The following is a 26,798-nucleotide window of genomic DNA, read 5'->3' as shown; positions in this document are numbered from 1 at the left end:
GAATCTCGCGGTTTCACGCCACATACGGGCAGAAGTGCGCGGGCATGAGCACGGGCGCGTGGTCGCAGATGCCACCGGCATGTGGACGGGCGCGTGTGGGCGCAGATGCGCGGGCATCGAGGATGCGCCGGCACTGGACGCACGGACGTCGCACAGGGACCGTTGGCACTGGACGCACGGACGTGGCACATGGGACCGTTAGTACTAGACGTATGGGACGTGGCTAAGAGAGGAGATCCTGGTATTTAGGTTGGTCTGGTACTCGACGAGGACGTCGAGTCCTAAGGGGGGATGATTGTAACAGCCCAGGGGAACAGTGTCGGGCCGGGTACTGTAGCAAGACGGGTTACTGTAGCTAGAGTACTGTAGCCGAATTGGGCCGGGCCTGATGGCGGTTACTGTAGCTCGAGCACTGTAGAACGTCGGGTACTGTAGCGTCGCGGCACTGTTCATCCGCGGGAATTGTCCCATACTGAAAGTTGGTTGAGAGCCAGACCAATTTAAATACCGAGTCACGGGAAGCTAATTAATTCCGGATCGATCCTTTTTGCGCGAAGCGAGGACGAAAGCGCAAGAGGATTAATTAGTAGGTGTGGTTTACTCAACTTGAAGAGTAGATCTTAGCCGTTATCCCGGGCCGGGTCGTTACAGCGCACCGCCATTGCGATTCGCTTCCAATTCCTGGGTCGGTGGCCGTTCCCCGCCGCCATGGCCCGATGCCACCCCCCGCGCCGAAGCTGCTGCCTTCGGAGAGCCGGTCGTGCTCAAGCATGGAGGGCTGCTGCCGCGGCGCGCTCTGGGACCGCACGCGGGCCTTGGCCAACTCCGTCGCCGCCATGTAGTTGGGCACCGCCCCGCGTGGTGCTGCTGCGAGTGCAGGCTCGGCGTGTAGCTCCCGCCGCCCGCTCCGCGGTCCACGCGCAGGCTCGCGGACTGGACCTGGATCAGGGCTGGCCTTCCCTGGCAACGGCATCACTGGCGAGTGCCCGTGGCCGTGGTGCGCGCGTTTCATCGGCGAGGACAACGGCGCCTGCGCCGTGGCGTCGAGTAGGAGAAGGGCCGCGCCGTGTCGATCTCCAGCGTCTTCACAGGCTCGCGGTGGTCCATGGACGCGCGACAGAGCGCCGCCGCCGCCGCTGCCGCGCCGTGGATGCTGCTCTGATTCGTGTCGAAGGACATGGAGTCCTGGGAGAAGCGCATCTGCTGGTCCCGGACGTGCACCACTACGCCGCCTTCGCCTCCAAGGACGATCCGGAGATTCGTGTGCCGCTGGCGGAGGACGGCGTAGTGCCCTTGCTCGCCGCACAGCTCTCCACGGCTGCGCTCCTCAACATCTCCATCTCCGCGCGGGAGCAGCTGGTGTCCGCGCCGGGCCTTCTCGACGCCCTCACCGCCGCGCTCCGCACCGGCGCCGTGCACCACGCCATCGCCACCGTGCACAACCTCCTCTGCGCTGAGGCTCACTGCACCACCATCAGCGCGAGGCGGCCGCGCTCGTCGCGCTCCTCCGCGCGCCACCAGCTCCTGCGCAGGTGGCCGGGTGCACCGAGAGCCTCGAGGCCTTTAGGAGGGTGTTCGGGTTCCAGATTCGAGACGGCGAGGGCCAGGGAGAGCGGGGCCGCCATGCTACTCAACCTCGTCATGGCCGGGGGCGAGCTGGTGGTGGCCGAGGTGCTCGCGGTCAGCGGCGCCGAGGAGACCGTGCGGGAGCTGGCGGAGGACAGCGCGGCCAGTCCCAAGGCGGAGGCGCTGGAGGGCGCCACAAGGAGGAGCGAGCACCGGCTCCCCGATTTCCTCAACGGACTGGTCCAGTCGGACCCGTACATCGCGTCGCCGTCGTCGGCGTCGACGCACGGCTAGTCAAAGACGGCTGCTGCTCCGGCGCCGGCGCCGCTGACGGCAGCACCAGCAATGACGACATCGAGGTCGACCTCACGCTCGGCCTCTAGCGGTCTCTGCTTCAGCTAGCTCGCCCCACAGGCTGACCGATGGGATCCACTTCAATAAGGGCAAAATGGACTTTTCACTCTCTTTATCTCTCCCCAAACTAAAAAATGAATATTTTAATCTTCTCAATGTCTGGTGGCAAATAGATTCAAAAAAGTAGTGTCCAGCAGCAAATTCAGTTTCGAAGGATGTCCGTCGACAAATATCCTATTTTTAGGATGTCCTAGAGCAAAATTACCCCAATGTGAAATTACGCTGTGTCTGCGTGAAATTACCAGCACGTCCAGAACGAAACAAAACAGTGAAGAGCATGCCGATTCGAACATTGGCTAAACAGGAAAGCCTTCAAAACGGAGTTATTACGCCTTCCAGGACGTGGATATGGACGGGATTTAATTTATCGCCCCCGTTGCCGCCGAAGGACAGATTCAATGCTCGCACACATGCTCGGCGAGGAGGAACCAAAGGACAACGGAGCATTGGAGCAACGGTCTCTTTTATTTTTATCATCTCTCCTCTCCTCTCGCTGTCCCGTGGCAACGGCAGGACGGTCCTTTTGGCGGGTTTGTTTTGGGGGTCGAATTCATGTCCTCCACAGATACAGCAATAGGAGTAGAGTGGTGGCATCCCCGTCTCCTCTGCTATGCTTTAGAGTCCTAGGTCCATCGGGCTCAAGTCAAACGTCAAAAAAAATGGTACACAAAACGGCCGTACACGCCATTAACACATACTGTAGGTATAGGTGGCCAAACGGGCAGCCCGGCCGGGCCCGGTACGGGCCCGTTTAGGCCCGGCCCGCTTAGGCACGAAATTATTTACGGGTCGTGTCGTGCCTACCCATGGGCCTCACTGCCGGCCCAGGCACGGCCCGAAAGTGATTTAATCGTGTCGGGTCGGCCCGTTTGGCCCGACATCCCGGCGGCCCGAAAATGTTTAAATAGAGTTTGATAATTGGATGGGCTGGTATTTAAACAGGCCTCTCGTGCTACCTATCGGGCTCATCGGGCCGCCTATTTTCAGGCCATGTCAAGACGTGTCCATGGGCCGGCATCGAGGCCCAGGCACGGCCCTGCTATCGGGCCCGTGCCGCCCGGAGCCCAATAATAATGGGGCCCGGACCGTGCTTGTGCCGGGCTATTGTGGGCCGGGTCTCAGGCCCCCATGGGTATCGGGCCAAACGGCCAACTATAACTATAGTAGACCTGGGCATGGGCTGCCCGACCCGACGGACCCGACCCAACCCGCCCGAAAATAGCCCGACCCGACCCGACCCGAAGAGTTTGATGGGCGGGCTCGGGTCAAAATTTTTGACCCGGTATGATTGACGGGCCGGGCACGGGCTAAAATTTTTGACCCGAAACCCGAAAAACCCGAAGAAACCCGACATTTTACATAGGCCCGGCCCGACCCGACCCGAACCCGACCCGACTGGCTGTCGGGTCGGGTGCGGGCTCAATTTTACGGCCCGGCCACCGGGTCGGGTCGGGCACGGGCCGCTAGAAAAAACACCGGGCTTTTTTTGGCCCGACCCGAACCCGACCCGGCCCGGAGGATGCCCAGGTCTAAACTATAGGTACAGAAAGGTTTGCTGGACGGGCAGCTGGGGAAGTGGAGAGCAAATGCCATTTTGGCCCCGTATGTTTCGCTAATGCAACTTGCGCTACAAAAGAAATCTTGCATGCATAAAGTACTAAATGAAGTTTATTTGTAAAACTTTTCACAGATGAGTATAACTTTTTGAGACGAATCTAATGAGCCAAATTCCACCTTAATTGGCTAAGTAATGTTATAGTAACCATTCTCTAATCATGCGGTCAAAGACCTCATTAGATTCGTCTCGCGATATAGAGCAAGACTTGTGGAGTTAGTTTCATAAACTGAATTTATTTAATACCTTTAATTAATGGTCAAAGTTGTCTACAATAGCTTATGCTACTAAACCAAGCAGAGTCTTTATCAGTGAATTTCCGCTTCGCATTTTATCCAGTCTCCATGGGATGGATGGATGGATATAGTAGGAGAATACGAGTACAGGTACGATAGACAACTTAGGAGCTGGGCCGACGGACGTGACACACAGAAGCGTCCTCCTATACTATACTGCCTCAGGGTCTGCGTGTCTACAGGAACAAAACACTTGTCCAAGCCTGACGGTAGTCGGCAGACAACAACAGGAGCTGACGACGGGGAGGAGCATTCCAATAGTATTCCGATCGAGGAGCAGCGGCAGCCGGCAGATGACCGTGGGACGCCGACACATCACCACCCCGCCGCGGACACGACATGCGAACAACGACGCCCGCGGCGGGGGCAGGTCATATCATTGCTGCCCATCGGGGGCATCGCCGTCGCAATCATGCCGCGATCGCCACCCCGCCGGGGTGGGGAGGAGCGCGGCGCGTGCGTGGGCGCCGCCCGTGCCCGGCATGTGGCGGGCAGGGCAGGAGCCCCACGCGATTACATGTGCAATCAACTCTAGTTTAAGGCGCTCTCGTCGCCCACGTCCGGGCAGGGCAAGTGCAGCGGCGGCACAAGACACAGCCCGAGAGAGGAAGGCCTGCACGAGAATAATAACAGGCGCTGCTGCCATTGTGTATCCCACTCGTAGCGACCACGGCGGCATGACCATCCATTGCTGAGGAGTAATGGCCAACAACAACCGGCCTGTGATTCACCTTAAACAGAAGGAAGAGAAGGAAAAGAAACCTACCGGCCTGCACCTGCTGCTGTTCTTATTTACGGTTCTGATAAATAAAGTCCAAGGTGCGGCCTTGGATTTTGTTCAGGCATTACCATTACGACTGTGACAGACAGATAGCATACTAAGCAATTGGTTATAGTTACGCCATCAGTCAATATTGGTCGGAAAAAAACTTGTGCTGCTACTGCGACGCACGGGTACTACGGATCGGCAGCGATGCCGGTTGATTGGGTACCTGTACAAAATGCGGACAGCTATGGCGACCTGCTCTTGATGATGATGGGCTAAAAGCCTAGCTACGTGGAGGAGCTGATCAGTAACGCTCAAGGGTTGATCGAAAGGAGCACATTTCTTCTGACTAGCAAGGCGAAAACTCGACTGGAAATTCTAGCATATGACGTGTATGGCTCACAGTTTGCTGTTCTTAGCGGGCATGACTATTTCCGGTCAGCCCAAGGTGCGTGAACTTGTCAAAACCCGGACGACACGTCACGCATTCTGCGTTTCTGTTCCAGATGACCTGTTCTGTTGATCTGCATGACTGCATATGCGGGGAACTTATGGGAGACCACACGGCACGAAAAAACGCCGTCTAGAAAGCGTGGATCCATCGCCAACAGGCGGGAAATTCAGGTCAGGTCAAGGGAGCTGCACAAACTGACCAGAAAAGAACACGCGACTGATTTGTATGCTGCTGAAACTGAAAGAGTGCGGGTGAAATAGTCGAATTTGCAGAAAGGGACGAGGCGGGGAACCATCGAGAAATCTACGAAGGCTTGCGCGGGAGCTGACTGACCTGTGATCCCTGTTTCGGATGGTTCTGCTCCTGACGCGTCATGCATCCCGGAAGTGGAAGACGTCAGCAATACTAACAAATAGACGGCAGACGGGTCTGGCAGGTCGAGCAAGCCAAGGATGTTCAGACGCAAGTGCGCTGTTGTTTATCGGACGGTTCTTTACCGAATTCCTTACTAGTATATGTTCCGGTTCCGGTGGACCGACCCTGATTCAGTTGCATGGTAGTGCTCGCAGCCAACAGTGCAGATCTGTTGTTTAAGTTTGACTGGCGGCGAGTTGCACAAAACAATATTGAACCCGCACCAAAGTGCAGTTATTCTGAAAGTCCAAATTCTGCAGTCTACACCTACCACTTAATGGAAAGACTAGGGGGGTAAGAATCAACATGTGCATCCTACAGAATCAAGATTTTACAGACAAACTTCATTCCCATTCGTGCATACAAGTCTGCACATGGGTTACCAAAGACTATCAGATTTGTGTTCTAACTTCCTAAGCATGGTTGAGAGCTGAGACATACTAGATATGACACAAGCACACAACTGATATTAACAGGCTAATTAATATACAAGACAAGTTATAAGTTTACTAAGATTTCACAACAAAGTGCAGAATAGCTGGCAGTTAATTCTGCATTTTTCGTATCACAACACATCTAATAATTAGGAAGGTGACTAACGAGCATGTCAAATGTTACCTTTCATCGTGTCCATGCCACGGCATCAATCTCATCACGTGCAGACTTGTACAGCTCAAGCCTTTTGAAGCACTGCAGCCTGCGCTCCATGAGGGCCGGATCCTCATCAAGGAGTACTGCAAGCTGCTTAGCCTGAAAAAACAAAATTTATCATCGGAATGTTTGATAAGATGAGCAATGAACAAAGTAAGAATAAGGTTACTCACATCTTTACTGCCCACTTGAGTATAGAAATGGTTAAGCAGGGACCGCTTGGCTTCACGGACTTGACAGTGAACAACAGACTTGGGGATAGTAGTCTTCAGCGTTTCAGATACCATGCCAATGTATGAGGACACATTAGAAGCAATCCTCCTGAAGTGTGCATCAGTGTAACGATCATCTGAAGGAGGGGGAGGGTTTGCAGCTCTAGGATTTCCAGTTCCAGTCTTTTCAATTTCCTGTGGAAGCTTGCGGAAGAACTCCACCGTCAAATATGCTGACTCCATATCAACCAACCGTAGAGTAGTTTTCCGGCCATCTTCACGGAATCTCTCAAGGGCCTCATAGCATGCAGCAGCAAGCTCCGCTTGAAGAGTTGGAAATCTTTTCAATTCCTAAAGATGCAGTAACTTTTGTAGCTAAAGTACAGGGGGGAAAGGGTGTAACTGATACTTTGGTATCTAAGAAACAAAGGACCAACCTGAGTCTCCCCAATGGATATCCTCACCAACTCTTTCAAAACAAAATGCACCTGCAGCGATGGTAAGCGACTCTTCAGTTGATGAAAGAAAGTACTAATGCAATCAGCACAGGAGGAAGATTTCGTACAGCATCTACAGAAGCTTCAGCTGGTCCTCTAAAATAATTGAGAGCAGATTCAATCAGCCGACGGTACCCTTGCTCAGGAGCAATTAAATGAGGCTGATAACCGTCTGCTTGTGATACAACCCGTTTAACATTTTGCACAGAGAGGTGACGGTCAAATGGAAGCTTTTGCAGAGCAGAAGGGAGTTGATTATCGAAAACCCCATAAATTCGATCACCACCAGGTCGTCTGCAAATTTTACATTCACATCTCAGATGTCAAGACAGTCTTGAACAACCAATAGAGTATGGTGTAGAGATGACTTATACGCAATTACCCTCCATCAAGATGTTCCTTAAATATTTTGTCAAATGCACGGCAAAGCTCCAAGATGAGGTACAATTGAGCCTGCAAAAGTAAAGACATGGTGTTCATTTTGTTCAATCGAATTTAATGCAATCTTCTGAAACGTTCATAAGATTACCCCAGCATCAGAGGCAATAGGTCTACCAAGATGATCCATCTCGGATTCAAGCTCGTCAATTGTTTTGTTTATCAAAGATGTTATGCTTGGAATGCGTGCTCTGATCACAGCCTCTAATTGCTGAAAGTTGGATACAGCACTGCATCACTCCATCATTTTTGGCACACAAACAATAGGAATGAAAACAATTGAAGAATGTATTGAACCTGTGAAAGAAGTTTAGCAAGATATTCTGAACCCATCCTGCTGGCTAGATGTGCATAGTCAGGGCTAGAAGCAAAAAACTCTTGCTCTTTTCTCCTAGCAATAATCATGTCAACATTCCTGTTAATATCTGCTTGTGAACGGTTAACAATTCCAACCCAGGGATGCTGCAGTCTGTAAGCTCTTCCTTCAAGAACCTAAATGAGAAGAAAGAAGCACTGATGGTTACAGAGTCCAAAGGCTAAAGTTTCTGGCTTCCTCCAAAATCCACAGATAACAAGAGACCAACAGACACATACATCAAGTGCATTTGTTCCCTTGTCCATCAAATCAAGCTTAGTCAACACGCCAAATGTCCTTTCACCTGAATAAATTTAAGATGATCCCTCAGGTAAGGAATAGGTTAATAGAAGTGGAATTGTGTCAGTATGGGGAACATGTCAAATAAAAAATAGATTTAATCGAAAATACCAATCAACAAGGCTGATGGCTGGCATAGTGAGATCAACTACAAGGTCACTGACATTCCGAAGGAGCTCCTGAATTATTCTTCTCTACTCTGATGTCCTACCATCTACCAAAGTCCCAACTTAGCATTATACACTGATATTCATCACACCATCCAAAGCTGATCTGGTAGCTGAAATTTGAGTTGCCATTCTCTTATTCTAATGGTACTTTTGTTTTTTTTTATGTTTCTTGCCGAGCATGCCATATTTATCAATTATAAACGAACTATCAGGTGGCCTGAACAAAACACTGAATGTTCTGGATTTGTAGACAAGAAGACAACAATTATGCAGCAAATGGGGTTGGCAAGCTCTCCCATTTTTTCTATTGTACAAATGGTAGGGAGCAGGATAATATTCACTTAGAAACTGCTAGGAGGAAGGTAAGTCTAAAATCAGTTAGTAAGGTACAAAAGTCTCCTAGGGAAATGCTCAGAACAAATGCACTTCAGGTTCCACCCAACACACAGAAATGCAAATGTGGTCTCTCCGCGAAAAGGTGCATGCAATCACAGTTGCCATAGATGATGTAGAGAAGTTTGAAGCAAATGATTTTTGCTAGGCATATGCTAAAAAGAAGTATTCAACCTTGCAATTGAAGCAGGTATGAACAGCTAACAGCAATAATATATCAGGGAAAACTGCAGGTATGAACACCTAACAGCAATAATATATCGGAGGAAACTAAGTGTAAAATCTTGATTCGTACCAGTTGGATCAACATCCCGAGCAAGCTTGATGGCATCCGATGTTGCTATATCTTGGTTGGCAGGAGATATAGCCAGTATAATACAATTCGGCTATAGTAGAAATTACAGAAATAAAACCACATAAAGTAAAAGTCAATTTGGATACCTTGTTTCTGTAGCTTAGAGTACGTAATGCTAGAGGATTTTTGTTTAAAACTAGAGGATTTGAAGGGAAAAATCGAAGGAGATGAAAAACATAAAGTATTCCCTAAACATGCAACGACATGGGATTAAAGAAGTAGCAAGACCCCCGCGTTACACTAAGTCTGAGTAGATTTTCCCGTGAGCTCAAGTGCTGTAACTAGATGTTGTAGAATAGACAGAGGCAATTGGTGAATATTATCAACTAAATACAAGGTAAACAGACGTGCTTTTAAATCTGTTCATAGCTCTATCAGCACTAAGTGCTACTAAGTTATAGAGACTAGATATCTAATTAATTGAAAACCATAGAACTTAGGTGTTATAGCAGAAGCATTTGAACATTATTGTAAAGATGACCCTAGGACCTAGGTGCTGTTACCAATGCTGTAAGTATTGCCTCATTTACATCATGCACAATATGTCAAAGTCATAGTTACTTCTATAGATGTCTGCATCAACCATACCTTGTCAACATATGAGCGCACCATATTTTCTATATCCTGGACAATGCTTTCAGGCTGCCCCTCTGAAAAGACAACATGGTCAGTGAAACATTCTGGACAAAAATTACCTGAACTTTAGAACATGAACCGATATAGGCATTTACATACCTATAGCAACTTTTGTTAGACCCGGCAGATCAATCAATGTCAAGTTGACCACTGCAATAATCAACTCAACTGAGTAAATATTTGGTACAAAGATTCAGGTGCTACAAATATGTTTTTTGTACAAAGATCAACTGCCCTATAAACTAGTGGTCAACAAGAAGCGTCTGCTAGCATCAATATCGATATCAATTATCAAAACATGGCTATGAAAATAAAAGAATATATAAAATGCAACGCTACTTTTGTTGAACAGAAATGGTATAGTGCCATAAACATAGCACGGAACTGACATCTAGATTAATATCAATTAAAAGTAACAGCATTATTCCCCTTGAACAATAAAATTAAAAGAAGGAAAACAACAGTAGGATGTGCCCAGGGCCTAAATACCATGTGGAGAATATATGCTGAGGTGAATTGGAACAGGAGATATCTGCTTTGTCTTTCCTGTCAACCTGTCAGTCTCATCTTCAATTTCCTTCCGCACAAGAGCTGCAGGAAATAATCATTGTTGGCATTTGTTATAAGTATATATGTTCACTTTCAATCAATTCCATGTGCTGAAAAAAAAATACAAGATCTGTTTTCAATCACTTGTGACAAATCCAATAATGTTGTGTATGCTGTTATTTTGCCCTCTTCGTTCTTGACTCTTGTTGGGTTTGACCAAGGTGAAGGTGATTCGGATTAAAAGGTTTTGTAGTAATTGTTAACTTCTTCTATGCTACTCTTGGATACATGTTGTAAAGTCTGATTAAAAGCACATAGCATCTGGGGAACCGAAAGTTGATCATGCCATTTCTACTGCTGTTAAATAAAAAACATTTCAATCCATTAAGACCCCTATAGATGGTGGCAATGGCAAATGCAAGATAGCAAGTAGGGAACGCATCGAGTAAGGCAATCAAGCGTTATCCTCGTGGAGTAGAAATTAGATGAGAACTTAATCAGTAAGCAATTCAACTGCGCACATCGCTAACAGAACTTAAGTGAAACGGAACTTAATCAGTACGCACAGGCACAGCTTCTGCAGGCAGGAAAAAATGGACAATCATTTCACTGTTCCTCGAACCGGCGCAGCTAATGCCAGTAAAAATGGGCAACCATGCATTCTATTATAGCATTCTAGTGGCCCAGAATAACCCCCCAATAACTGCATATCACTGAAGACGACAAAGGGTGCTCACAGAAATCAGTGAACCGGCGTTTGGGCAGGTGCAGGAACTCGGCGTACTCTTGCGCCCCATCCTGTGTCTTGTGAAGCTGCAGCACCAGCGGCCTCCGCGTCACGATCCCTTTCGCCCAAAACACAAAATTATAAAACAATCCAGCAACAGAAACTAAAAATTCAGCGACAAACCCAGAATTCAGTGCCTACCTGATCCTCGGGGCAGGAAGTCTCGCCCCACGATGCTCTCCAGCACCGATGATTTCCCCGAACTCTGTGCGTCACCGCGAAATTAAGCGTCCTCGTAATTAAGCGGTGGAACCAAAATCTGGTGCGCAACTGCCTAGAACCTGGAGCCTAGAAGTGATAGGAAGAGGCAGACCTGGCCACCAACGACAGCGACGGACGGGAGCGCTTCCCACAGGGTGGGGAGGGAGGCGGCGCCGTCCCCGCCGCCGTGGTCACCGAGGACGGTGCAGGCGCGCTGAATGCGGTTGACGAGCACGATCACGTTCTCCATGGTCGCCATCTCGGGGTGGGATGAGCAGGAGGAAGCGCTGTGCTGCGACGGAGGGCCGCGGAAGGTTCTAGAAGAAAGGGAAGGATCGAGGGGGAAGAGCGCTCCTGTCTCTGCTGTGGTGTGCGAGGAGATAGAGGCGTCACTGCTGTGGCGGACTGGTGGTAACTGCCAGTCTGCCACCCTTTTTTCGATTTGTCTTCCGATTTTGCCCCCTCCTTTTCTTTTGAGTTCTCGGGCGGGAACTTTACCGAAAGTATGGAGTAAATTTTTCAAATGCCATTGAAAAATATAACTCATTTTTATGCCACCTAATAGCAGTATAGAATTATAGGAGTAGCTGTTTGTTTTTTTTAAAAAAAAGAAGCTATGCCTCTTCCGAGTGATTTAGAAATTTTTTCACACTCAAATTTTCTTCTCCAACTTCGGCGAGTCGGCGAGCAGCTCCGGTGAAGGTAGGGTTCAAGTTAGGGTTCGAAATTGCTGTAAGGGGACTACTACTCACCGCCAACCTTAGAAGGAGGGCCGGCGGCGGCAGGCCGATCTGACGGTGGTGGTAGGCATGGGGGCGGCGAGGCCGGTGGCGCGGTGGAGGAAGGCAGTCGGGAGGGGTTGGGGCTGGGACGAAGGTGGCGAGAGGTGGTGGCGGGTTGGATCGGTGCAAGTAGGCTCGGGCTGCGAAGGAGGAGTGGCGGCAGGGCTGGGTGCAGGGAAGAGGAAGAAGGTGGGGAAGGGAAGGATGAAAAAGAAGTTGGGAGAGATAAGGTGGGAAAGAGATGAGTGAATCTTAACCATTCATTTTATATCTAGTGGCTCATAAATTTGAGTGAGGAGAGACTATATTTCACTCAAGTGACCAATAGACACTCCCCATCCTAGTTATGTAATTTAGAGTTTTTCTGCTCCATAAAAGTTATAATTTTTTTTCTTTTATCAAACTTTATAATGAAACATGATCAACGTATTTCCCTAAAAGAAAGCCGTAAACATGGGCTTGTACTATTTATTCTACTGATATGCTGAAATATCAACACTGTGTTTTGGCTTTTTGTATCCTCCATACTGGCTTAATATAGTATGGAATAATCAATAAAATGTTGTGTCATAAGATGATTTTAGTATTACAATTTCTAAATTTATTTTGTGCTCTTTTTTAGATTAAATTTATTTTGTACGTTTGGTGGGCGCCCCCTAATATTCTATCATTAAGCAAGGTGATTTTTGAGAGATGTGGGTAGTTAGTCTCGTATCAGTTTACCTACCTGATAAGAAAATAAAGAAAATGAGCGTATACACATGAGATTTCGGTTGGCAAAAAATCATCTGATATCGGCTGATTATTCTGTTAGAGACAATAAACTGATAGCAGATCCGCTGAATAGAGGTAGATGCAATCGGAGTTGCGTTTGCGTTTAAACGAGTTGGGAGGTCTCAGCGGCGCTAGAAGTCGCAAGGATAGTTTAGGAATCGGAAGTTGAGAGTGAGCAGCGGGCGGGCGGATAAGGAAGGGCGGTGGCCGGTGGGCCTTGCACAGCGGATGGACAGAGACAGAACGGTCGCTTCGAAATGTGTTTCAAAACTTATCGCCCGGATTTCAAACCTTTTGTTAGTGGACGGTGGGCCACCCTCAGCTGACAAGTAGGCCAAATTTTGGGCCTAAAGGAAACACGCCGCTTTTCGATAAATGCCCGGCCCAATGTAGCTTTTTCTTTTTGAAAAAAATCCTATTTACCTCCCTAAACTCTAAACTATAGATCAAGTCTACGTTTCCACCTTAAACTGGAAAATCGGATATTTTCCCTCCTCGAACTCGCGAAACCGGATATATGACCTCCTTGGATGGTTTTTCTTAGTGGGTTTCCTTTTTTTCTTTTATATTTATTTTGGATAAATTTTGAAAATTATAGTAAATCACAAAAAAAATCATAAAATGAAAAATCAAATTTTGTTAGACTCCACATGAGTAGATCTATGCAGTAAATATATGATATGATATAATTAGTAAAAATTGTATTCTTAATTATATATATATTCAATAATTAATTCATATCTACTTTTTTCGTGGTCCAATTATGGTAAAACTTTTATGATGGTCTAATAATTAAATGATCAAACTGTAGAAAAAATTTCATACTCATTGAATCACGTATGCTTGAGTTATAAATTCAGGAGTTTAATTCCAAGCTATACCAGACTCTTCAGTTTGTCAATAATAAATGATGCAATGACCACTGGTTGCGTTGGCGTAATGCACCCGCCTAACTGGTTGTGTGACGTGTTCCGACGCAACCTGATTGTGTTGGCGTGCTCATGTCGAGAGCGGGTGCTCCGGACCCACTGGAGGCCAGAGCACCTGTTACCAGGTTCAGGTACTAGAGCACTCTCCACAGGGCGGTGAAGGTGTAGGCTTAGGGTACGGAACCAAGCTAAGCAGCTACACGGACGTCGGATCGCCCAGGGAGCGAGCACCACTTCCCTGGACACGGCTCCTGGTGACCGTAGCGAGCGGTCTCCGCCGGAGCGGGCCACCGGAGTGGACTTGGGCGACCGTGGCGAGCGGTCTCCGTCGGAGAGGGCCACCGGAGTGGACTTGAGCGACCGTGGCGAGCGGTCTCCGCCGGAGCGGGCCACCGGAGTGGACTTGAGCTGTCACCATTGATCCAACAAGATACGTCACCGGACCTTGTGGTAGGGCATAGGAAACCACGCCTTATACTAGAAAGGAGTCCGGACCTCTAGCCACGGCAGCCTCGGATACTAGGGGACTCGTAACAGGGCAGTGAAGTGCGTAGGCTTAGGGTACATTACCAGGCTAAGCGGCTACGCAGAACTTCTCCACCCCAGGATACAAGCACCACTTCCCCGGAGCAGGTCCCTAGGAGTTCGGGCCGCCTTCTAGCTAGAAGGGGTATCCCAGCCTGACCACAAGCCAGCAACTCAATGTGGATCGTTAGCAACAAAGGAAAGACTCCGCATGAGAGAAGGAAACAGTCAAGCCGAAAAGGAAACAGTCAAGCCGAAACGGATGAGTGCAATTAAGCTAATGTAAAGATAAGACTGAGAAAGCAAATCTCCTTTATTACTTGATTCATATGGTTAGCGTGGTGTACATCAGAGGTCGGGATTACGAGGGCGGACCTCTACCGCTCTGGACCACTCCCTGATGTTGCCTGTTTGCGCAACGAAGCCAGAGGTCGGGTTTACAAGGGCGGACCTTTACCGCTCTGGACCGCACGTAGGCACCACGTCATTACAAAGGAGGAGCACTCTTAATCTTATCTAGGGGCAACCTACAGCCGCCGTCCCGTAAGGCATGTACGATCCTGTCCGGAGTGGAATCGCCACCTTGGGGGTTCCTCTCAGTCGTCGGAGGCAAAGACGACCTGGACGTGCCTGTACAGCATCATCCAGCATCACCTCGGGAGCTTGCAGGGCTCATCCCAGCACAAGAACTGTCCCATGCTTAGATAGCATGGGAACAAATTCTTTGGCTTTGAATGGGAGTGGCCCAGCCGTCGCCGGCTGTCGTCGGAAGCCAGCCTGGTGGCCGCTCACAGTGAGCTGAAGCCGGCATGACACCCTGGCGCAGCGGAAGGACGGGTGCTCGTTTGGATGAGCACGGAGCGTGGAGAAGGGCGATCGTTCGTCGGCTTCCCCCCGGCGCTGACACAGGGCCCCCACACCTCGTGGCAGAGGTCGAGGCCTGTCTGCAGCAGCACCGAGAGATGCTTGAGCCAGGTGAGGGAGAAGGCGACTGTCATCTTTCCCGAGTCACAGCCGTCAGCTCCAGGCTCCATCTTGAGAGGAAACCTTGAGCCGACGCCGTGCCGCCGCAGGGGAACCCCGGTGGTTGCTTGAGAGAAAACCTTGAGCCGACGCTGGGGTGTCGTAGGGTAACGCACAGCAGGGGTCGCCGCTGCGCGCCACCGCGCCGGCTCTGAAGTGTCGTAGTGGCGACGCACAACAGTCGCTGCTGCCGTGCGCCGCCGCACCGAGGGCATTGCCGCCTCGGTGCCGGGGCATGCGGCGTAGGTGACGCCATGCCTTTCTTCATCTTTTTGTCGTCGTTGAAGAGGATGAGCTCAACCTCAGAAGCCTAGAGGTGAGCGGAGATCTGGCCTATGCCTGTGCGTATCCCCACAGACGGCGCCAAATGTTGTGGTTTGTGGAGACCCACAGCCGGGTGCGCGTAGTGCACCCGCCTAATCCCAGAGGGTGTGTACTCAGGGAAGCGCTAAGCGATTCGGCAGGTCTACTTCAGGAGCAAGAACACAAGAATACTCGAGGATTTAGAGTGGTTCGGGCCACCGGAACGTAATACCCTACATCCACTATGAGTTGTATTGCTCTTGCATATGAATGAATCTATCCCCTGCCCAGGTTGGGTACTGGCCCCTGCCGGGACTTCTTTCTTTTCCCCTTCTCTAACGGGCGTCTCTCTTTTATAGCCTAAGGGACGCGTACACAGGCGCTGAGACCCCGACAGGTGGGTCCAACGCGGATGTATAGTATACTGCGCAGAAGATATTAATGGTGCTACAGTGGTTGAGAATCTCTCCCCGGATACGCTTCATCGCCCTGTGGACTCTCTGACCGAGGAGTGGATTCACCTGTCCCGTCAGCGAGGCGCCCGTTGAGGTAGTGTAGGTTGTAGCGTAGACTGTTGGGTCTACCGCGTAGGCGTCATGATGGGCGAAGGCGAGCCGTCGTGTCCAACTAGCGTAGCAGACTGACATGCGTAGCGTGGGCAGCGCCAGTGGCTGCACTGTGTGCCTTGGTAACGCGCGATCAACAGTACAGCCTGACAAAAGTCGGCTCGGGCTCTGCTGTGGCAGAGCGCACTTACGTCTCCCGTATTGAATGCGGTAGGTGGGCGAGTCTTCCCGAGGAAGCTTTGCGGCCGCGCGCGTGCCTGCGCCTGCGGACACGTGGCGGCTCCGGACCTGCCCCAGGCGGGGTGTCTGTTCCCTCCCCGCTGAGGGGTCCGGATAGTATATGGGGGCCCGGGACCCGGCGGGAGGTCCGGGGCCTCCGGCTGTTTTGGCTGAGCGCTTCCTTCTCCGGGACATGCGGCGTCACCGGACCCTTCCCTAGCAAGGAATGGGTCTGGGGCCGCTGACCGGGTGAGAAGGGCTTCGGACCGCGGGGGTCTTGCTGCTCAGGCCGTCAGGGCGTAGTCAAGGATAACTACGAGGCTCTCGCCTAGACACAGCAAGAGGGAGTACCCTAGTCCAGAGGTACCGAAAACCATGAAATTTTTACAGCAACTTAAGAATATAATTATTAACTAACCCTAAAATTTTTAACATAATTGGACCAAGGGAGATGTATATGTGAATTAATTACAACAAATTATATATTTAAATCTAAAAATATAATTTTTATTAAATTATATCATAGAATATGTTCAATGCATAGATCTATTCTTGTGGAGTCCAACAAAGTTTAATTTTTTATTTTATGATTTTTTTGTGATTTACTATGATTTTTTAAAGATTCATTCAAAATAAATATAAAAGAAAAAAGAAAAACCACTATGAAAAACAATCCAAAGAGGTAATAGATCCGGTTTTGCGAGTTCAAGAAGAAAAAAATACCCTATTTTCGAGTTCAAAGTTGAAACGTAAACTCGGCTCATAGTTCAGTGAGATAAATATGACTTTTTTCTCTTTTTTCCTACTTCCACCAACATCGTTCTGTGTGCGTGTGTTCAAATATTGCTTGTGCTATTGTCAAAAAGAAAAAAAAACTTGTGCTTTGCTCGTAAAAATAAATGTTTACAATCCTAGTATTTGCTAAGTTTCATTCTCTATCTCCGTTTCAAAAAAAAAAAGTTTCTCTTTCCGTAAACGACATGATCTTTTTGCCCGAGACGAAGTGCTTGATAGTTGATAAAATCTCAAGTAAATGCTAAGCCGTAACAGTAGATAATCATCCTCTTCAAAATTCTACAGCAGCTTGGACTCACGCCCATACATTATACTACACAGATACAAGACGCAAGGCACGCAAGACTACACATAGAGAAAGAACAGCAATTCTCCTCTAAAAAAAAAATCTACTCGATCAAGTAGAAGTGTAGGAAGATCGGCACAGCAAGTACAGATGCGTGCTGGATTATTGTACGCGCGCCCAAACACAAACAGTCCGCGGTCAGTTCAGTTGCTGCCGCGCTTGAGCTTCTGCTCGGCTAGCATCCCCTCGATGGCGGCCTTCCAGATCTTGCAGGGCGTCTGGTGCTCGAACAGCAGCTGCACCGTCGCCCCTTCCGCCTCCGTGACCAGCGCCACCGGGAACGCCGGCCGCCCCTCCACCACCGCCTCGCCGCCGCCCTCCCCGACCGCCGAGACCGCATCTGAAAAATCAGCCACCACAGACGGCAGATCGGTCAGCTGGTCGATGAAGATGGTCGATCTCCACACAGCGTGCGGCTAAGCAGCTTGGATCCAAAGCGCAGCAGCGACGTCAGTACGAAGGTACAAGGTGGAGAACGATGCGATGGGACTGGACCGGCCCTCCGATCCGGCAGGGTCGGCATGCCCTGATCGATCATTGGGTCGTCGTCAGAGACAAGCGTGTCGGCCGGGGGTGGCCAAAGGGCTCACTGGCTCAGGTGTTACGGTGCAGTGCCGCCGCGGTACGGCCGGGCGCCTCGTCGTCTTCCCCGGCCGGCGACGCGACAAACAGGGCGCGCGCGCGACGACGACGACGCAGCGGAGGAATAGCGTTGTGACTGTGCGTGCACGCAGGATGAGCTGGTACTTACAGTCCTTGTAGGTGGCGAACGCGCCGTGGAGGCGCTTCTTCCCCAGCCTCAGCGCCACCACGCCGCCGCCGCGCTGAGGGAAGACGGACACCGTCCTCACCCGCACCCTCCCTGCATGTATGCAAGCAAAGCAATCATCAGTTGCAGTGTCGAGCTGCACGGCGCAACGATGGATTCTGCAGGTGCTACACGATCGATCGATGTCCCTCACCACAAGGCAGGCAGACTCTGAGGGTCGTGCCCTTCTGGATGCCAGCGCTGATGCTCATGGCCATGTCGTTGCTGCTGGTGCCGATTCCCCTGAGGTCGGCTACCCTCTGCTTCAGCGCTGCAGCTCCCCTCAGACCTGACGGAAGCATCAAGACAAGAGCGTGCAATTAGCACAGGTGAGTTCTGAAGTTTCATGTTGAATTCTTGCTGTTTTGCTCTGGCAGTGGTCTGCAATCACTACATGTGGCAGCGGTGGCCGTGAGGGTGAGTAGCTCCGCGGAGGAGCGGCTCTCGAGGCCGTTCCTCACGGCGGACGTGACGCGGCCGCGGTTGGCGCCGGCGGTCTCCGCGGCCTCCGCGCACACGGTGGCCACCAGCGCCGCCGCGGACGCGAGCACCGTGCCCAGCCTCCTGTCGCCGGCGCTGGCCGTCGCGGCCGGCCTCAGGTCGCTCACCGACACGATGCCTGCCACCGCCGCAGCGAGCTGCGCCACCGAAACGGCCGCGTGTGCCTGCGCCGAGTGCAGCCGCAGCTCGTCCCTCCGCCTCCTCCGCCGGCTTCCGGTGACCGGCACGCTGTCCAGAAGGAACCCTCGCAGCATCGCCTTCATGTTCCCAACGTTGAGCTGCAAATTATTTAGAGCCAGGGGGACCAAACAAAGCAATCACTGTACCAATTCCGACAAAAAACTAACTGTGCTAGACTATTCTGTTACTGCAGTTGCAAGTTACAATGAGCTATACTATTTCAGTCTGCTACTCTGAGCTATGTCGATCAGTTTCGGATGCGGAAAATTCCTGGGTTCCAAAGGAAACCTCACAATTTGATGAGTATTTTGTGCTCTGTCCTTGCTTACCCAGGCAGGCTGGACTAGCTTCTGCCGGCGCTGTCTGGAGCTAGGCTTGCCACTGGTTACAACTCTCTGTCAGGCAAAGAAGTAAGTGTTCATTCACAATGAGACAAAGTTCCTGTAGTTACTTGCTGTGGCGTGACCTCAATGGCTGGCTTACCCAAGTCTGATTGAACAGTTGGCTTGTTCCTCCGTTGGAATGAACCGTGTCAAGATGCTTCTCTTCGTCTTCGCCTCTGTCTCCTCCTGCTTCATCTCGCTCAGAGTCCTCCGGTGACGATCCTAGGCTCTTGATTAGCACAAAAGATACAGTTGCATGGTAATCAGAACATCTTTACAATGAGAAAGTGGGGGAAAAGGGGTACTTTTCAGTGGAAGATGTATACACCTAATAGAAAAACATGAAGTGCAGTACTGTGTTCTGAGCTTGTCATAATCTAAAAGGCGTACTGAGATTGTGCGAGCATTACTTTGCATGTATGTGGATTGTAAAAAAAAATGGAGCCACTTGCGAGCAGATGTCGACAATCTGTTGGTGAAAACTGAAAAGAAACTGAAGCTGTGGTCCATGGACATAAACATACGCTGGGGGAGAGTATTTGGAAGAGATCCGAGGAGGAGGGGCTCCATGTACGAGAGAGGTACTCCATGGCCTGCTCAGGGATGACCGGCATCTCTTCGGGGTGGCCGCACTTAGAACGCCGTGACTTCTCTTTACAGCGGATAGCCGCCTTCTGAGCATCGAATGGTGCGCTCTCTGCCTGTTTGAACATTCAGCGACGGCTATATGAAAGGGTACCAAAACAAAGCTAGCTAAAAGAGAGATATGCAGCAGCATGATGCAAAACATATATATGCAGGCACTAGGAACTGATCGGAACAACAGTTTAGTCTTTCTCTGAATTTGTCACAACGCCAAAGATGTAAACAGTGCTGAAAACATTGAACTAGTCAGATTATAGTAGCCTTAGCCGACACTCTATGGCCAGATTCTATTATAACTGAGAATTGTAAAGCAAAGGTTTTGCATGATCACCAACCATTTGACATGACAGCGGATGGCATCTCTGGAAGGAGGCCATCCCAAGCTCCACCCCTCTCCTGAAATGCTCCATGAGGACTGCTCAAATCAGGGTTGGCAATGCGCTGAGCGATAAAACAGAACCGGATCAGTGAGAAAGTAGTGATGAGAAAAAGATCACCCTGCCACTGTCTATTTATAGTTGATATTTGGTTGGGGGGGGGGGGGCAGGTTCTTTACCGTCTACTAAATGTGATATCAAAGTCCTACCTGCATTATAAACTCTTCGCTGTTTCATGATTCGCATTCGTTAGTCTGGACAATCCACTAGAAAACAACGAGTAGACACCAATGGCAATTATTGAATAAAAAAAGCTTGACTAATTGTCTGTAGACACAGTATGATTTCAGAAGTTTGTTTCATGTGAGAAGAGTCTGCTTTCCCATGTTAAAATGGACTGCGGGAAGCTAAAAGGAACTACCCCGAGTACCTTCATTTATGCGTCACTGATCACTGAAACTTTTCAAGCCTATAATAAATAAAATACAAAACATATATTGTTCAAACGATTTAACGATAATATCTTGGGTGCTAGACACAAGGAAACAAAAGACAAACAAAGTGGAGGAGCAGATAAGGGCAAAGAGAGAGTACAGTAGCAGGCTGATGAAGGTACCCTGAAGATTAGCACTCCAGAGAGAGGGGAGGGGAGGAGCTAGGGCTTACCTTAGTAGGAAGCCCTGGATGCACTGATCTTGTGACACCTGCATGGCTCCAAGTCTTTATATTGGGAGAACATACCGAAAAAAGCAGAAGCATGCGGCATTCACAATGCACCGAGGGAGTCAGAAGGATTCAGTATTATAATTAGCATCCCCACAAGATCTCTCTTCGATGTGTATTATACTTTCAGGCTAGAATTTTCCCCTTTGAGAACTCGTGCTGCCCAAGCAGACTAGTAAACGGCTATAATGAACCGAAGCACATTGCTTGTTTTGGAATGTACCTTGCCAAAACTAACCAATTAGAACTAATTAAACTAATGCGAATGGATCAAAGAGATTATCCTGCTAACGGCAATTGGGTATGGTTTATGATTACCACTTATGGCAAATGAGTAAACAACAAACGTGACGCCGTTCGCGTGTCTGCGAAAAATAATAGTAAATGAGATGCGTCCTGCGCTACGCGGAAATCGGTCTACAAGTTCTGACAGTAAGTTGATGCAGAGAAATTTACAATGCAGGAACAATGATTATGAGTCCGAATGGAGAATGGATTACCAGTGATTGTAAATGAGTGTGCAGCCAAAAGGTGAAGAGAAGGCCATAACGATAGCTTTCCCGGAAAGCAACTAAGGACAGGTTTAGTTCCCAAAAAATTTCAAACAGTACCCGTCATATTAAATCTTCGAACACATGTATGAAATATTAAATGTAGTTGAAAAATAACTAATTAGACAGTTTAACTGTTTCATACGAGATGAATTTTTTGAGCCTAATTACTCTATGATTGGATATTAATTGTCAAATAACAATGAAATATGCTACATGACCAAAAACTAAACTTTTTCACGAACTAAACACAGCCCATGACCTCCACTGCGCTACAGGGGTAGGGATAATCCACATGATTCATCCAAGTGGAGAAAAGAAAACCAAAACGTACTGTCAATCTGGCAGGACATGTATCGCCAGTGGTGATCTTGTCAAGTTCGAAGCTTGCTACTTGTGGACGACGTATATAACTATTTGCGGTATGAGTATGACCAGTTGCGGCCTGGTACCATCAGTTGTAACCTGAAAGAGTACCCAAACCGAGGGAGGCGAATCGTTTCCTAAAGACTGCAGCACTCATGTTCAGGGAGCTCATTGGATCAGCGACTCGTGATCCAGCGATCATGGAGAAATCACATGCTCCTGCGCCCTAATCGACGCGCCCCTTGGATTTGCGCCCTAATCCTAATTTGCGGGCAGGCGGCGTGTGAAATCAAAGGGGACGAATGGACACTGACCTTCCTGGCTTCTCCGTTGCGAGCAGATCAGATGTTCAGATGAGGATGCCCTCGCCCTCCGAGAATCTCTTCTGATGCTGGGATGGAGTGGACGGAGAGTGACGAAGCAAAACAGGCACCATGTTGGCTTGTAATATCAAAACCTGTATTAATTTCTAATCGTTGCCGTAATCGCGGGTTTCAGGGCACGAAATCGCGTGGCCGTTTCAGACAGAGATTCAGAAACGAACGGGGGCCCGGCCCACACGGCCAGACTGACTGGCGGTTTTTTTATTTTTTATTTCCGTTTTTTATAAAAATATATTTTCAATTTGGAAATTTACAGAAATATACTCCGGCCGCCCGCTGCCGGGCGGCAGGGGCTTACCTGAAAAAAAGACGAAAAAAATTTGCAGACCGGTCCCTGGGGACCGGTTGCCCGGCAGCTGGGCGGCCGGCCTTTTTTTTTTGCAATTTAGTCTTTTTCGCGAAATAATTTCACATATGTGTTTTTTTTGTAACTTTTTGCAGAAATAGACCCTGGAGTCGGTGTTGTAATATGTGGCGCCGAGATAACACGTCTTGGCGCCACAGATCATGGCGCCGAGGTGCCACGCACGCACAAGCAATCTAGTGAATCTTCGAACTTGCCTTTAATATTTTCGGACATTTTCAGGAGACTAGAATACTGTGAACCACACATCAAATATAACGGTAAGAATTAAGAACTAAAAACTGCATTACACAATATAAATCATAGGAATTACATCATAATACAACGTTAATGAAACACACATCAGACATGCAGTGACATGGCAGAACCCGTTGCAACTACGGTAAACAGATTCTGAACTAAGCTAAAATGTCTTAGGTAATTTAGAAAAACACAACAAACACAACGATGCAGTATGTGACTAGCACTAGTTAGTCCTAGTAGCCGTACCCCCACGTAGCAAACTGCGTTGAGCCTTCTCCGCAGTATCCACCCATTGCAGGTGGTGCAGGCGGTGGTGCCGGAGGGGCAGGGCCCTTCTTCTTGTGACAAGGGCAGTTGCAGTAAGGAATAGTGCATGGTTCATCCTGTGAAGCGGCAGCATTGCTGGTATCATCATCTTCGTCTTCTTTGTTACCCTCGCTCACTTCCTCGTAATGGTTTACCTTGCATTCCAGATCAAAGATCTTTATCTGGAGGTACTCGATGAACTCCTGAACTGAATCAATTGTTACAGGATCGACCCACCTGGTAAAACCACAGTTTTCTGGAGCATCTGAAGACTGCAAAATAAATTTCATGTAAGGTATCTCAACGAAGATAAAGAAATAAAACAACCGAGTATTACCCATGCATGTGGGCATTTGAAGAAATGCTGACCGCCATCCATCCCGTCGGTGCACATCTGTACTAAGCAGTCCTCACCATGTCTGTATTTTAGCCACAGTTCTCTACGGTTATCGTATTGTCGTAGAGGAGTTTCATTGGTAAATCCACTCTTGTGCTGTGGCGGAAACTCAAACACTGGTTCCGGAAAGGAATCAGGTCCAAGAGGCCCCTCACATATTATGGGGTCTCCCTTTCTTCCCCTTTTCCATTCCCAAAACCGTAGTAATTCTTCCCGCTAGACCCACCTCCAGACATTGGGTATACAATGAGATTTGTTGTTTGAGTGCTGCTGGGAGTTCACAAACTTCGGAGTATTTATAGGCGCACAAAGGTCTGATACCCGGAGTGTGGAGTGTAAATGGACCTGAAAAGCCTACATGACAACACAGTGAAGAGGCTAGCTGACCGAACACTGAAAATGCTAGATTCAATTATCGAACTGACTACTCGATGCATCTCTGTGCATGCAGAGCATCTAAGTGCATGCAGACTCACAGCACTGCATCGCTGCCGCTCGGTCGATCGTGCCTAGATGCCGCCTTCCCCACTACACGCCACAGAGCTCCGCTGTAGAATGACAGTTCCATCGTCCTCGCCCGAGAGACTGCTTTGAATGTGAGCTGGTGTGGTTGCCGTGTTGTCACATCTTTTTGAAATGGTGAAAGGGCACTACTATTGGGCTGTCGTCTTTTGTCACGTTTGTGTGGGCAAACAATGTGACATATGCGAAACCCGTGATCGCCGTGCTGAGCAGTGGCAACCTGTGATCTCGTACTCGCAGCTAGATACACTATGGTCCCTATTTTGAGCTATACGAGCGTGTCACGAAGTTTACTCTGTATGCGGTAGTCGTCATCATTGTCGGCGGGATCTCGGCCGCTAACTCCTCCCGCAACTAACTTGTCCTTCATTAAATCACGGAAAAAATTCGCAAGAGCTTCCCTTATTTCACTAGCATTATGGAACCCACAAACATAACAAGTTCACATCAATAATATCTATAGAAACAAATGACAAGTAAACTACCACAATCATAAGCAACCATAATCCGAACAGTCAAAACAGTCCATAATGCCGCCGGAGAAACAAGTGCAAACAACTAACCACCCCTACCATTCCGACCTCTCTTACGTTGTGCGTGTACGTGATCTGTAGGGTAGCTATGACGTTCCGGTGGCCCCATGTTTCTGGCAGGACGACGTAACTGAGCCAGAGGTGTATGCAAGCTGGGATCATCGTCCTGGGCAGGCGTAGCAAACAACCGTGTAAACTTGTCCAAGGAGGCCGCGTCGTTTTCTTCAGACCACCCTACAGATCACAATTTTTTTTAAGCAACATTCAAAAGGTGCATGCAATTCCATACAAATTATTGTACGTACCCTATGTTGGAGGAGGTGGTGGTGGTGGATAGGAAGAAGCTCCTTCATATCCTCCTGGTGACGGCATAGGGTGATACGAAGATGGCCCCGCTCCGGTGAACTGTTGTGATCCTGAGTAATATTAATAACGTATGAGCCTTCGACCATAAAACTTAAGCAAATAAAATTATGCACCACATATTTACCTAAAGTCCCTCCAGCATGTGGCATAGAGGTAAACTGGATTCCATGAAATGGAGCCCCTTGCGAGGCACCTGGCCCTCCATAGGGCTGAGAACCGGGGTACCCGTACCCTGTGTGGAGTCATATTTAAATAATGCATATAAACATACGGATCGGTAAATATCACACCATACCTTCTGCCTGTCGGTTGTATAAGGGAGGCTGCTGCCATGCGGGACCACAAGGAACCGATGTCGATGCTTGCGACGATCCGTAGGAATCCTCGTACTCCGTCCGCGTACCAAAGGCCTGAAGCATACCTTGGGCTCTATCACGTTGAGTGGTCCAGGCATCGAGTTGTGCTGGCACGCTCATCGTAGACCCGCCATGAATCCTCATCACATTCAGTGAGCAATCTAATTCAAGCAGCCTACATGCCTCGAAGAGCAACCAAAAAAACTTAGTATACAAATATTAAAAGATCGAAAATGTCGTCAACATTTACTCACCGCCCCAGCTAATGCCTCATCCCTGTGTCGTGCATAGCGATCCTGCGAAGTCGCAACATGCGGCTGTGGCTGCATGTCAATATACGTCAAACGGCAACGAGTCTTCGGTTCATACCAGGTCAGGTACGCCCGAAACGAAGGCTCAGTGTGTGGACCGGTATCCTCAGCCAACTGCTCGTCTGCATCATCCCACGTAGCCACCCATGGTTGTAATCTAGTGACCCACATTGTCGAGAAAGGATGTCCAGCCCTTGATAAACTACACGTTAAATAGAAATTAGTTTCACGTTATTAGTACATGTGTGCTCATACATTTTTGTTACCTATGATCGTGGCGCTGAACACGATCCAACGCTGAAGACACAGGGAAAGACTGGCGTCGACCGAACTGCCTCATGACTCTATCCGGGCAGTGGGCCTCAACTGCAACGTCGTACACCAAAGCTGCAGTAGTCATCCATAGGACCTGGTCCTGTGTGCACACCGAAGATATCCCAAGCGGTGCATGTGCGGCTCTAGCCGAAGGACTGTATGGCTCCCACACAATGTCTTCTGGGGTCAATCGATCAAATTCGGCAACAAACTCAGGGTAAGACCGCCGGGTCTGTACATGTGCCCATGTTTTCTGCAAAAATAAAAATTATGTGTCCATAAGAAAGATATTGAGGGAACAATGTATGACCATAGTACGCATAGAATGTAAATTTTTATCGGGTCCATACCTGTCGAGAGTACCAGAGAGTCCCCATGGTGGGTCTGTCGTCCTCCATGTCACCGTACATATCCGGCGTGTACGGTGACTGGTCAATCATGGGACGACCGATAGCAATCCTCTCGTAAGACCAAAGCTGTAGCAGAATTGGGCACCCCGTTAGGACAGCATTCCTACCATTCTGCCGTGATGCCTTGCAGAGTCCACGATATGTGCATGCAAGAGCCGCTGAACCCCAACTATATAAGGGTATGGCATCCTCATCTGCATCGGCGATCTCCTGTGTGTAGGGCAGAAGCACCCTATCCACACAGTGCCCTTGTGAGTTGTTGAACAGGATGTACCCAAATAACCACAGCAGGTATGCCTCGAGTGATCTAGTCATGCTGTAGTCATTAGCATGGGCTGCCAACAGATCCGGCTGCAATAAAGTACGAACATTGAGAATAAGAAACACATGAGTTATTTCAAAGCCATAAAATACATCAACACATTGT

At 49.1% G+C, this 26,798-nt stretch overlaps 2 protein-coding genes and 1 pseudogene across 3 annotated transcripts; 1 reads left to right on the top strand and 2 right to left on the bottom strand.

Annotated features, from left to right (window-relative positions):
* Nucleotides 1-716: 716 nt before the first annotated feature.
* LOC120689096 lies at nt 717-1,860 on the top strand (annotated as a pseudogene).
* A 3,939-nt stretch (nt 1,861-5,799) lies between these two features.
* LOC120688123 (dynamin-related protein 1E-like) lies at nt 5,800-11,480 on the bottom strand. The gene is made up of 15 exons (XM_039970297.1): nt 11,182-11,480; nt 11,010-11,073; nt 10,819-10,926; nt 10,022-10,123; nt 9,632-9,682; nt 9,485-9,546; nt 8,837-8,927; nt 7,918-7,982; nt 7,621-7,815; nt 7,415-7,534; nt 7,268-7,338; nt 6,954-7,179; nt 6,826-6,876; nt 6,350-6,739; nt 5,800-6,275 (listed from the first exon to the last, which is right to left on the bottom strand). The coding sequence occupies exons 1-15, from the start codon at nt 11,326-11,328 to the stop codon at nt 6,147-6,149; spliced, it is 1,872 nt and encodes a 623-aa protein (XP_039826231.1). The 5' UTR covers nt 11,329-11,480; the 3' UTR covers nt 5,800-6,146.
* A 5,740-nt stretch (nt 11,481-17,220) lies between these two features.
* Nucleotides 17,221-22,388, bottom strand: LOC120688121 (VAN3-binding protein-like). 2 transcript variants are annotated; one of them, XM_039970295.1, is made up of 10 exons: nt 22,180-22,388; nt 20,405-20,929; nt 20,184-20,289; nt 19,728-19,904; nt 19,304-19,432; nt 19,150-19,215; nt 18,534-18,918; nt 18,294-18,428; nt 18,083-18,193; nt 17,221-17,671 (listed from the first exon to the last, which is right to left on the bottom strand). In XM_039970295.1, the coding sequence occupies exons 3-10, from the start codon at nt 20,256-20,258 to the stop codon at nt 17,475-17,477; spliced, it is 1,275 nt and encodes a 424-aa protein (XP_039826229.1). In that variant the 5' UTR covers nt 20,259-20,289; nt 20,405-20,929; nt 22,180-22,388; the 3' UTR covers nt 17,221-17,474. The 2 variants fall into 2 exon arrangements, with proteins under 2 accessions (XP_039826229.1, XP_039826230.1); XM_039970296.1 differs by having other exon boundaries at nt 20,892-20,929.
* Nucleotides 22,389-26,798: the final 4,410 nt, after the last annotated feature.

This window comes from Panicum virgatum, chromosome 9N, assembly GCF_016808335.1.
Source record: "Panicum virgatum strain AP13 chromosome 9N, P.virgatum_v5, whole genome shotgun sequence".
In the NCBI taxonomy this organism is placed as follows: domain Eukaryota; kingdom Viridiplantae; phylum Streptophyta; class Magnoliopsida; order Poales; family Poaceae; genus Panicum; species Panicum virgatum.
Note: the sequence above shows the minus strand (reverse complement) of the source record. Positions and strands in the feature narration are given on the sequence as shown.

Excerpts from the sequence above, each read along its gene's own strand:
- LOC120688123 (XM_039970297.1), bottom strand. The coding sequence starts at position 11,328 with ATGGCGACCATGGAGAACGTGATCGTGCTCGTCAACCGCATTCAGCGC. Across the intron at positions 7,816-7,917 it reads AGGGAACAAATGCACTTGAT|GTTCTTGAAGGAAGAGCTTA; the intron begins GTATGTGTCTGT and ends CTTCTCATTTAG. Across the intron at positions 7,180-7,267 it reads AAGGAACATCTTGATGGAGG|ACGACCTGGTGGTGATCGAA; the intron begins GTAATTGCGTAT and ends TAAAATTTGCAG.
- LOC120688121 (XM_039970295.1), bottom strand. The coding sequence starts at position 20,258 with ATGGAGCATTTCAGGAGAGGGGTGGAGCTTGGGATGGCCTCCTTCCAG. Across the intron at positions 18,919-19,149 it reads AGCTAGTCCAGCCTGCCTGG|CTCAACGTTGGGAACATGAA; the intron begins GTAAGCAAGGAC and ends AATAATTTGCAG. Across the intron at positions 18,429-18,533 it reads CACGGCCACCGCTGCCACAT|GTCTGAGGGGAGCTGCAGCG; the intron begins GTAGTGATTGCA and ends TGCTTCCGTCAG.